The sequence below is a fragment of the Manacus vitellinus genome, unplaced genomic scaffold (genome assembly GCF_001715985.3).
Source record: "Manacus vitellinus isolate BGI_N305 unplaced genomic scaffold, ASM171598v3 scaffold_26_pilon, whole genome shotgun sequence".
Lineage (NCBI taxonomy): Eukaryota > Metazoa > Chordata > Aves > Passeriformes > Pipridae > Manacus > Manacus vitellinus.
The window spans coordinates 6011284-6023961 of record NW_021939960.1 but is presented as its reverse complement, the minus strand read 5'-3'; the positions used below and the strand labels follow the sequence as shown (position 1 = coordinate 6023961).

The 12678-nt window shown below is 39.3% G+C and overlaps 1 protein-coding gene across 1 annotated transcript; it reads right to left on the bottom strand.

The window, feature by feature from the left end:
- Positions 1-216: 216 nt before the first annotated feature.
- On the bottom strand, positions 217-11210 carry SS18L1 (SS18L1 subunit of BAF chromatin remodeling complex). The gene is made up of 10 exons (XM_029960314.1): positions 11113-11210; positions 10082-10166; positions 9118-9262; positions 6950-7147; positions 5792-5956; positions 4787-4888; positions 4292-4384; positions 3538-3657; positions 2666-2793; positions 217-2465 (listed from the first exon to the last, which is right to left on the bottom strand). The coding sequence occupies exons 1-10, from the start codon at positions 11193-11195 to the stop codon at positions 2439-2441; spliced, it is 1146 nt and encodes a 381-aa protein (XP_029816174.1). The 5' UTR covers positions 11196-11210; the 3' UTR covers positions 217-2438.
- Positions 11211-12678: the final 1468 nt, after the last annotated feature.

The following is a 12678-nucleotide window of genomic DNA, read 5'->3' as shown; positions in this document are numbered from 1 at the left end:
CTCCTTCCAGCAGGTCCATGTCCTTCCTGTGGAACGAGATGGGCTTTAAGGTCCCTGCCAACCCAAACCATTCTATGATTCTATAACCATCCATATCATAACCATAACACTTACATAAGCACTATCAGAGAAGTAGGGCAGAAGGCACAGCTCAAAATAATCTCCCTTTACCTGTTGTTTCCATTCTATGTGTCATAAGAAAGGTACCACCAACTTCATTTTCAGATAATATTTAACTTAAACAGTTTTCAAGCATTTCGTATTACAAAACAGAAAATGATACAATTCATGGAAGAAGTCAAAATGCTGGCATCACTTTGTTTCCACATTAATACATAAAAATGGACAACACATTAAATAAACATTTTGTTATTAACAATTAGAAATATTAACACTAAAAATCATGTATAAATTAGGAAATAAATGTACAAACTATTTCCAAAGTGCTCTTTCAAATACATTATATACACAACATTCACGAAGTTCTTAATGTAAGACATTTCAGATTGATGTAATGTTGCTGTTTCAGTTTAAGTGTTGTTTATATTCTCTCAAAAGCATTTCAGCACTTTCAAAAACCACATAAAAGGCATATTTCCAAGCTGGCAAAGAGCAATATTGCATTCTTCTGGCTACCTATAATATTAAATATTATAAGGAAAACAATCTCACTTCCTTTCTGTTCATTGCTATTTGAGAGTACTTATTTGTATGAAAACACCAGCAGGAAAGATGAGAGAAATGAGGACTGACTAAAAAAATGTCTGCTATTTTACCAGTAATTGAAATTATTAACATAGGAAGGGCAGTGCTTGGACAACATTTAACAGTAAACTCTTCGGTTGTCCAGTTAAAGACTTTCCTATAAAGGAAAAAAAGTAATGAATTGAGAGATGTTCTGTTTTTCTTGTGGTCTTGGTTTTTAAAAATATAAAGTACTTGAACTTGAAATCCCATAAATATACCAGTTCAGACAAAGAACAAGGAGAAAATCCTACAGAGATTACTCTAGATTGCAAATTTGCAGTTAATCTCATATTAAAAAATGCTCGTGGGGTACAGTCACCCCAGCTTTTTGCCTCAGACAAATTTGGACACAGTATTTTGTTCAACACTTACATAAGCACTTTAAAAGTGCTTCTTTTTTTTTTATCAACACTTTATAAGAACATATAAAACTGAACAGAAGCGACTTACATTGTTCATACTGATTTTTACATACCACTAGTTTTTATCTCTAAATTCTCCCTCTATAAGTATTCCCTCACTGGTTGACCCCATTAATAGCTCCCCTCTCCATATGCATAATAGTGTTTCACAATTAAAGCTGAATTTAGTTGCTCATCTGCAATAAAGATGGATTTTTTTTTCTTTCACTTCTGAATGATTTCTGTCGAGCTACAAGAGGAAAATAAAGGTGATGATGAACTGTAAGAACAACAGACCAACAAATCCGACAACATTTACGGTTACAATGCTTGCTGGGAGATCTGAGCAAGGGCAGCAGAACCAGAACTAAAGAAGGATGCCAGCCACCTGCTTGTGAAATTTGGCGTGAAAATGTATGTCCAAGTTACAAAATTTGGAGTAGCATATTCAAGACGGGACTTTTGCCAGATGTTTTTCTCAGCTAAGCACGATATGAAGCAATATTGACGTCGAGCAGGCAGACACTGAAGATCCCAGAGCTCCCTTCTATTTTTCTTTCCACGACAGAAATACCTCCGTTTACACGGACAGATAAAAGGTGCCTCTAATGATCAACATTTCCACAACCATAGTTTTAGGTCCTCTTTCTGTACCTTTTACAACAGAAATGTGGACTTATGCGGATTACTGAATTATAAGGTTTCGGTAGGTAGGTATTACAGAAGTTGCAGTTAATTTTATTTTTATCAGATAGCATAGGACTGTTTTTATAAAAGGAATGTATCCATCCACTTGTTCTTAAGAAGTTAAGAGCCATGGATTTTGGAGGCTGGCAGGTAATCTTCAATGCATTAAGTTAGAAAAAGATCAATAAACCTACCACAGTGAACTTCCCTGGACTGAGATGTGAGTGATGAGCTTTGTACTGAGCCAGTCTGCAGAACAACCTGGCTGTTTTCCAGAACGGGGCACAACTGTGATCAAATGATCCTAAAGCTATTTAGAAACATCAAGAATGGGGCAAGGGGAGGGGGTAAATGGAAAACTTCTGCGTTGTATCAACATACAGTACTATACACAGCACCAAATATCAAACCATTAAAGCATTGTCTTGTTACCAGTAGTGCACTGCTTCATATCCAGCATGAAATGAACACTGTTCACATACAGACGCTGCTTTGTGCTAAGGGGTAACCAACATATTACAATTAATCAAAACTGCCTGTACATCCAGTTCGAAAGATGGAGAAGATACCATTGAAATAAATCTGACACAGCATCGTATTCCTTTATTGCTGGTAATTTCCATATTGTCCCTGTGAAAAAAGAGAAATAGAAATGTTGAAGGATTATATATTGGAGGCTTACAGTGAGTTAGGCGATTTCTTTTGGTCTGTGAATTTTACAAGACCCACTGAAGTATCACCAATACGCCTGCACCAAATTATCAGATAGATTTATATGCAGAGCTAACAGCTAAATCTGCTTTTTCAGAGCACAGATTTAGACAATTTACCTGCTCATAGCCATAAGGCCTCTGTTGCTGAGCGGATGGGCCTGTCTGGGAAGCTCTGTAACTTCCATATTGCTGCCCCTGTCCCTGTTGGTAGCTGGAATACTGTGAAGAGGCTCCTTGTGCAGGACCTGAGAAGACAGTAAACTCCATTACTAAGGCCTGATTTGCTGGGGGGATTCTTATGGTTAATTACCCCTCAGTGTTAAACATGATGCCAACAAAGTAAGTTCTGTGAGTACGAACTGTGAGTAAATTCTGCCTAGACCTCCCCTCTAGCTTTACACCAGGAGGTGTTAATACTAATAATAATGTAGTTGCAGGACTGTAAACTTCAGGTTTTACACTTTGCTCAGAAAAAGTGATATACTTCTAAGTGATTTACCTCTCTGAAGCCTGTGTTGGCACAGCTCAGTTATTAATTCTATGCAGCTACCTGGCCTTTATTTTGGTAACAATTGCATGTTTAAGTTCCTATCTAATCTGGCTGTGCCTCGAGCGAGGGAGGAGGTATTCTCTGGACTGCTGATGTTCTTCATGTCAGTTCTGAAGGACTAGGTGTGTAGGAGGCCTGGGAACCCAGGCAGTGACATCCTGATAATGTTTAACACAAAGTCCCCATGAAGTAAATGTCGATTTTCTAACTTTCTTTCAAAAGAGAGAGGGATTCAGGATGCTAATATAACAGTATGGAATGCAGTGCTACACTAATGTATGTTACTGCCTTGAATCCCTTTACTAACTTTTTGGCTAATTTTGGTACATGGATGACCAAGGTTAATCAAGGAAATAGTTTACAGCCTATTTTAGCTTAGGACTGAGGCATCAGGATGAAGCACTGCAAACCCTTGACCAGCCAAGGGCAGTTTTCTTACCATATCCTTGCTGTTGTCCTGGGTAACTCTGTTGATTTGGGTATTGCTGCTGAGAATATGTTTGCTGTTGTGCAGCTCCCTGTTGGTATCCTGCCTGCTGCTGGCTGTACTGAGAATTTCCTAAGGAGAGGACAATTGAAATAATTTGGTTAGAGATGAGGCAGGTATTTCACTGTACACACGAATCATAAGGAAAACAAAGGCAGAAGGAGCCTTGGCCTGGAATTCGTACTCTGGAACTTTCTTTTCAGAAATAGATGGTTGCATTTTGCCAAGCAGGATGTTTATTTCTTTGGTAATTTTTATTTCTTTGGAATAGGAGAGTTATTTTTTTATACACATCACTAAACAAACAAATAAGGAGCCTGTTCCCCAAAGGATTTTTTTTCACCCCAGAAGTGCTTCAGAAGAAAAACAAAGTCACAAAGATAAGGGTGCCTGGGTAAATAGCCAGTTTCTCAAGAAGCCCTCCCACTGTATTTTCTTCTAGATAATGATGTTTATTCATATATCCCAGAAAGACCACTTATCTAGTTGTCACTGGCATCTCCTTGAAATGCCTATGATGGAAATTCCATTTGCTGTATCCTGAAACAATAAAATGAATAGAGGCTCTATAGACAACATTGCTTCTCCTAAATGCCACCTTGCTGTATCATAATTAATATCTCCAGTTAATTTAGAGTTCAGATATCTTAACAGCATACTGAATTGACTGAGGTACTACTGTTAAGATTTTGATATATTTTCCTACCTCCTTCATAATAGTGCTGTGTGGAGTCATCAAACGACCGGTCGTAGCTCTGCTCAGTGTAAGATGACTGCTGATAGGCATAATCACTGTGTCCTGCAAGGAGTCACAAAGATTTATCACATACACTGTTGATATAACTATACACATGTTGTTGAATGATACACTGTGAAGCTGCTTACGCACCAAGGTGAGGCTGAGAGGAAATACAGACCCCTTATGTGGGAGGTCAAACGCATGGCAAGGAAAGTCACACCTATGGATAAATCTACTGCATTTATTAATCCAAACTGGGCTTTGGGCTCTCTTTGCAGCAGTTTGGATAGCAGGGTGCACTGATGAGTATGTTTTATACCAGGCTGCCATGCCCTGGGACTAGAATTTTCTAGCATTTAAACTGGAAATGAATCATGATAGGTTTGCCATGTCCTTGGATGTGGCAGTCACGGTGCTCTGCACTTCATCAGTGTCACAGTGACTCCAGCTCAGAGGAATTACCATCTGGGTAGTACTGCTGATTCATAGGTTCTGATGAGCCTTGGCCATGGCTGTACTGTTCACTGTAATATTCTTCCTGACCCATGTACTGCTGCGAGGAACCTGCAAGGCACAGACAAGACAGAACAACCTGAGCCTGTGAACTCCTAAGGGATGGGTTTCTCTTATCTATGTTTTTTGAAGAAAACAGAGTTTATGTCCAGATAAGTAAACAAGCTATGTATATTGAGAAGAGCTATAACAATGTTTTGCTCACTGGAAAAAGAAAATAAATTTGTATTCTCAGAAAAAGCTGGTTGAAATTGAAGTTACACAGCAGTCAGCAACACATCCTAGAACCACTCACTTCTGCGGCAACACTGAAAGCAATGGCTACATTTCATCTACTAATCTGAGTTATGAGAAAGCACAGGAATGGATTTCCATGCTCAAGAAAACAGTCAGAATTAAATATATTTTAATTAATACGTTGATTTGTTTATTAGCAAAATTCAGCTTATGTTAGAATCAGTCTAGCAGCTTTATTACCTCTTAGAACTTTTTCCAGAGAGGTGTCAGAGCATGATAGTTATCCTCTGGTGTTTTCCTTTCCTTGGCCTAATTTTTCATTCTAATTGCTGGCAAACTATATCTTCTTTGCAGAAATATGTTCCTTGTTAACTGTGCCATGTTACGGCTGATCCAACACCATGTGAAAGAATTGCAAAGATTCCCAGTGCCTTCAATGAGCTGTATATCAAATTGTTCATCTTTTCTTTAGAGATACATGATCCCTTTTAGACAGAATTATTTTTCTAAACACCTGAAATAATTAAATAGATAAATCTTGAAAACAGATTCAGGTTCATCTCACTGTCATGACACTTCCACCATTCGGGATTTCCTGTGCTCCTGGATGGGATTCCCTGTTCGTAAGCCTGACTAGGAAATTTTGTTGACTCATGGATGGACTGGATATCAACAATCTAACAACAGTTACATCAATGACCTAACAGCAGATTTTACCTTGCTGTGATGCTCTGTAAGGGCCCATGGGTCGCTGCCCCATCATGCTGTTGCCTTGGTTGCTCTGGCTCATCATGGCAATGGAGGACTGTCCCTGGTAGTGCTGGCTCCCTCCTTGTGCCGAGTTGTAATGTGATGTTGCTGCTTGCTGGTGCATCATGGAGACTGCAATGTACATGGAAAATACTGTTTTCTAAAAGGATGTGGCAGTTCTCTCCCTAGTCTCTTTGGAAGCAAGTTAAAACCTCCAACTAACGTGCATCCTGATAATTCTGTGAATTTTCCACAGGGGGAGATGTTTTCCTACTCCATTTATTTAACTCTGCTTATTACATGGTCAGTTCTTGCCATTTGCTTCAGTCAGATATCTAACACTACATACAGCCTTGATTATTATTAGTTAGTTTATTTAAAAGAATGTAAACCTTATTACAGTAGGGTTAAAGAAACAAGAACTGATGCTTGTTGCTCTCTACCTCCTGACCATTTCGTTGCTGTATTGCTTTTCTAATAAACTCTTTCTTCTGCTCCCATCTTCTTGTCTACTTGATGATTATACAGTCTGAATAAATTGATATTCTAGGATTTATTTGATCCCTAAATTTACTGTCAGAAACAATTCTAAAGCATGAGACATCTCATTCAATACTCAGGAGCAAGCTTTTTTTAAATTTTAGATTAATTTTAATTTAGATTAAGAGATTAATTGAGTTGTCTGCTAGGTTCTCTATGCCCTGAAAGCAGTGTGAAGTATCAGTAAAATAACAAAATAGGATGGTAATGTACAAACAGTAAATGTGTTATACTCATTGGCAGGCTCTGTCAGCTTGGATAAAGGGGCTTCTCAGATCCCTCAGATCCCTGGATTTGCTCCCAGGGGTATCAGATAGTGCTGCTGCACCTCTGTCTAACCCTCTTTTCCCCAGATCATCACTAACCATGGTAAGCTGGCGTAGGTTAAAGCAAGTCTGAAACTGTTCTGACTTACACTGGCGCCTGACACCTTGAAATTCAGAGATGTCTTAAAGCTGGCTTTTCCTCTGGTATGTTTGTCACTGTCTACAGAAAATATTTACAGAACAAATTCATGTGGTGGTGGTAAACCTCTGAGGTCACTGAGAAGTCAAGCTGGCCCAGAAGGAGGAAGAGGGAGGTTACCTGGGTTAGACTGCATGTTGATGTTTGTTCGAGAGACATAATTGCCTATTGACCCCTGGCCTTGCATTGGCACGTTCTGAGACGCAGGCACTGTATGGCTGTAACCAGGGCCAGTCCCATGACTGCTGACAGTCATACTCAGAGAGGTCGTGGGCATAGTGTTCTGGCCTGACTGCTGCATAGACACGTGGTTGGGACCTGGAAAAATCAGAGAGAGCAACAAGAAAATCTGTGCTATTATTGGCAGTGTACAGTGAGCGTTAAAGTCCTCGCAGCCTTTCTGAAATACCTTATGACAAGACAAAAAAACCTCACAATCTTCATTATTAAAATGCCCTGTTATCTACAGAGGAATTAGAACTGCCTACTGCACAGTTGGAGTGATCCTCCTCTTCCTGGCAGCCAAATCCAGGCTGTACAGGATTGCAGACAGGAAGAACAAAACCAGCAATGCCCTACAACCAGTTCCTCAGAGGCAGCAGAATTAACAAATGACAGTAATTTCAAGTACTTCAGAAAACTCTGGAAACATCCATGTGTTGACATGTGTGTAGGGAATTATCCAGCTACTCTCCTACTGAGGTGATTCCTGTCAAGTCCTTACTGAGACCAATAAAGAATAAAATGTAGTATATTCCATGGCTTCTTTCCTTTTCTTCCCTCCCTTACAACTCTGCACCTGTTCATTACACACTTCCATCTCCATTCCCATTAGATGAGAAGCTTTCACAAGTCCCAGAGCTCACATATTTGAGTTGTTTCTACATATTTACTCCTAATTTCCAAAAAAACCACTATCAAGCAAGGGTGTGAGTGTCCTACTCTCACAGCAGGCACATACCATCACTGCTGCTGTTACTCAGGCTACTCAAAGAGGCACTTTACTGCCTTCTCAGTCACACCTTCGATTCGAAGTGTAGCTACATCCTCAGTCAGCTTTCCAGTGCACTGATACTGCTCATGATAAAATACCTTGCACTGCCCAGGTGACTGAGCAGAGAGGGAACTACCCTGAAACCCCACAACTCAGGCTGGGTTTAGTACCAGGCTGGAGCAACCTGAGGGAACTGCCCTGTCTGGTCTGTCCTGTGGATAATTCCAGTCTTCAGGACTGCCAGTCTGGTTCTTTCAATCAGCACTAAATTATTACAAAGTCCTGGAGTGTGGGGGGCAAATCAGAGAACCCAGAAACAGCAACACTGAGAACATTAATTCTTAGTAACAAAAAACAATGTTCTGACTGACTTACTATATTACTTATACTAGGTATTAAATCTTTCAAAAAGAAGGCCCTAGAAAATTTAGTAAGTTCACTTTATAAGTTGTAGTTGTTTAAAGAAGGTACCTCATCCATTAGTTTAAAAGGTACAATCATCTTGATCACAAATGGATTTTTAAAAACTCAGAAGTAATTTCATAGTTTGCATCTGCTCTTGAGTCCCCCTGCCAAGGTCTGTGATTTTACAATCAGGTATTTCTATTTATAGAAACTGGTTTTGCTCTGTTAGTCTGGGAAAGACCCACAGCAATAAGAACTGACTAGGTAGCTATGAACTATGAAATAAACAGATAATTCATAATATAAAATGCACAGATTAAAAAAAAAATCTTTTTCAATTATTGTAGTTGTGTGAACAAAAACAGACAAAATATATTATCTTATTAATACAAAATGTGCAAACTCTTGGGCTATGTAGTACAATCTCTGCAGACTTCTGTAGAAGACAAAGGCTAGTGCAACACCAAATGATTTGTAAGAAGGCACATATCCTGGAAGGTCTGCAATTTAAAGGTTTGGTTATGTGGTTAGTCATGCAATTAATTCCATTTTACCCTCGCCAACCCCACCACTTTCATGAGAAAAATGCCACGATATATAATTTTTCTTACTAAGAACCTGGATGCCTCTCGGTGATTTTCATTATGCGTTTTTCAAAAAAATGTTTTTAATTTCCCCTGCAGAAATACAAAGCACACTGGAGTCCTTGCAGAAGCCAACACCATTACTGCCTGTAGCCATTTTGTGGTGATTTCAGCATGTGCCTGAAATCCCCATATGCCTGAAAGGTGAGTTAGGAGAGGTCTTTTCCAGCTCTCTAAGTATATTCTGCATTAATGATTTTGTTGCCAAGCAACAGCAAAGCAGCACAAAGGGGACCAAAGCTCACCATTGCTAATCTGACTCTGCATGAGGGAGGAAGGAGGAAGGCCCGTCCCAATGGCATCACTGAGATTGCTCTGGGAATGGAGAGATTGGTTGGATGCGCTCTGACTCATCCCTCCGGGGCCCAAGTTTATATTTTGCGTCGGTGGCTGCAAACAACAAGGAGGAGAAGCAAATTCTTGGTTAGGTTTTTAATTAGAAAAAGAATAGCCCCCAAATTAGCCTGACTGTGACTAAGAACTGCCTCAGCTAAATATGTGTTTCCTTCACGTTTTGTGTAAACCTTTCTTCGTGTGACTCCTCCGTGTGAGCGACATTGAGCACGACACAGAGCAGCCGACAGGCAGCACAGGGAACGTCTTAAAATTCTGCTTGTCACAGATTCTGGCTTCTGTGCCCGTCCTTCCCTACTTACACGGATTTCAGAACACAACCACTGCAGGGAATGCATTAGCAAAGACAACACAGAAGTGTGTTGACAGATTGACCTTTGCCAAGCTATGCTGTAGTTTGTGTTACGTGTGATACCTCGCAAATCAATTCACTCAGCAAGAATAACACAATGTTTAAAGACAAAGCCAATACCCAAGTGCTGAATTAGATTTTTGACATAAAATACTGGCACTTTTTCCCCCAAATAAGAACAGATAAAGAATAATGAATCTGGAACAAACGGAGCTGTTCAGATCTGTACCACTGCACCATTTACAGCATAGAGAGTATTGTACTCTAGATATTATATTGTATAGAATAGTCTTACCCTTGGAGACAGAGATTAACACAAATGTACCAAAGAACATATTTTAAACACAGTAAAAGTAACTTTTGATTTGCTTGGTGGCCTGCTTGGCCACTTCAAGGCCTTTAGCTGGAAAAATACCAAAATATGGTTCATTGACAGTGATCAGTGACAGAATCAAAGAACATTTCCCTCTGGCATAGTTAATTGAAGGTAGACTGGTACTTACAGCAGGAAGCAAGGACTGCATATTCTGGTTAGAGTCTGCTATTGTTGCCAAGTAAACCAGGTTTCTGTGCAAGATTTGTTGGTATCTACAGAACAAGGAGTAAAGCTTATTTGGAAAGGGTTAACAATGCAGAAAATTCCAAACCTGTCTCTTTTTTTTTTTCCTATTTACAAATGGTTAGTTAAATTACATTAGCCCATTTTTGATCTGTCCTAAATAAATAGCAGCAGTAATGACCTCTATCTGTGCTGTCATGTTTTCCATCAAGGATCAGTGTGTTCAACACCTCTTTTACAAAAGGATAAACCTGGGGGAAGGGAGAGGTAAAATACATTCTCCTTTGAAAGCACTTTGAACTGTGGAGCTCAGCCTCTGAGGACTGACACCCAGTCAGCTGCTCCAACAATCAGCCACTTTCCCTCCTCTATCTAACAAGGATCCTCATAGTAATGAAATTCCAGAACTCTAAAAACCAAAACCTGTCTTCCCTGCCAGCAAGCTGAGAAGAACAAGATTTTTTTCAAGAGTGCTCTAACTGGAGTGTTTGCTCAAGTAAGCAGCACCAGAGCCATTTGTGCTCCTTCACAGTTCTCCATGAACTGGAAAAGCTCGTAATAAAGAACAGGAAGGTTTCCAAAGCAAACTGACAGCTGTGCCACTGAGCAAAGGGAAGAGGCAGACTTCTGGAAACAGGGACCGTGCCAAGAAGGCAAAAGAAAAGGGGGTTTTAGCATTTTCTTTTGACAAGGAGAAAATATCTGGGAAAGTGGCGAAGTAGAGCAAGTGGTCCAGTAACCATATTTGTTTATAATTATTTTAATAAATGGCCTGTTGAAATATTGTAAATACTAAATACTCAAATACTTCAGAAATAAAACTTCCAAGAACAATATACATTTCTTAATACAAGTGAATCTAAAAGAATATCCCAACTATTCTCTCAGTGATCAGTCACCAGAACTGTTCACAGTACTCTTCTTGAAAGGAAGTACCAAAAATTTCCAACAAACTCCCAAACCCATAATACTCACTGAGTACATTCTGCAGTTTTCCCCTTGCTCTGATAATCCATAATACACTGTATTAGGTGGTGATTTTCATCTAGCATCTGCATAAAAGAAATATGATCAAAACATGTTACTACAAGAATCGTATGGAAGTCCTGTGTTTTTGTTATCCTCCACCTTCCCTGGCACTGGATGGTGTTTTGTGCAGTTTTGTTGCCTTGGGATATTACAAAGTACTTACACGTGACTTTATTGAGCCACAGGATTCTGCTTTCAAATAATTCAGTTATGAACAGTTACCTTTAAAGCAGTTAGCTGAAATACCCAGCACAGAAGAATGAATGGACTTACCTTTTTTTCCCTTCAATGGCAGATAAATTTTGATGCTGAAGAAGGAAAACGCTTTCACGATGAAACACCTCTGCCTCATTCTAAAATATCACCCAAACCTTTCCAAAATGTCAGATTTTACTGACATGGCTACTTTTAAATAAGAAACAAACTTTCAAATAATTAAACCTACTAGTTTTCCTGCCTGGGACTAGTGTGTGCCAACTGCTGAACTCAATGAAGTATAAAATTTACATTACTGGAGCTACTGAAACCATGTTTAAGAGAATTACATCCCAACATGTCCTTTGGGGTAGTTCAGTCCCAATATAGGGAGGACTTAAAATGAAAACACAGAGTAATTATAGATCATATATATATATATCTCAATCACAATATATACATTGTGGTCCTGCCCATGGCAGGGGTTGGAACGAGACAATCTTTAAGGTCTCTTCCAACCCAAACCTTTCTGTGATCAGGTAATTTATGATCACTGACCTTTATTTAATGAACTCATAACACAATTAAAAGCTTAAAATATCCTTTGATTTGGTTTAAAATTTCAAATACAATAGTTTCTCTCTCTCCCCCAGATTTCTTGTGATTGTGACAAGCTTTCTGCAGGTGAAGGAATAAAATAATAACACCAGCATTTAAAAATTTAGATTTGCCTCTACATGACACTGTTTGCAGGTACCACTGCTACCAAGTGCTTGCAGGACTGGGCCTTTGAACCACTGTGTCATCAGGACAGAACTCTTGAGGAAAGAACCATTACACAGAAGACACTGAAGTTCACTGCCCTGTAAACGTTAATTGATGAAATATTTTAGAGCACCATCATCACTGCTCTATTGCCAAAAGCTCTGACTTCCTCTATTTTAGGAATAATTGATACTGGAATAAGAACAGCTTTGAAAGAGTATCAAAATTGAGTTAATAAATAAAAACAAGCTGTTTATATAATAAGAATGCAAATAAGAATATTCTTCTTCTTCTTCATTGAGATTGGTATGTGTTCTAAAAAGCTCACTTTAATGAGGATCTTTGGAGTTCCTGCTCAAAAAATGCAGGAGCATCTGCCCCTCTCTCTGCCCCATTTCTATCCTTGACTGTAAATCCCATCCAGTTCCTGTGCCTGGAAGTCTCTTCCTCAGCATTGCCACTTGTCAAAGAGAAAATCACTGCCAACAGCCAGCAATGATAAACAGCCCTGAAGTAACCTGCCATCAAATGTACCTGGGATGGGAAAGGGTT

Excerpts from the sequence above, each read along its gene's own strand:
- SS18L1 (XM_029960314.1), bottom strand. The coding sequence starts at position 11,195 with ATGCAGATGCTAGATGAAAATCACCACCTAATACAGTGTATTATGGAT. Across the intron at positions 9,263-10,081 it reads TGCAGTCCTTGCTTCCTGCT|CCACCGACGCAAAATATAAA; the intron begins GTAAGTACCAGT and ends TGTTGTTTGCAG. Across the intron at positions 3,658-4,291 it reads ACAGCACTATTATGAAGGAG|GAAATTCTCAGTACAGCCAG; the intron begins GTAGGAAAATAT and ends TCCTCTCCTTAG.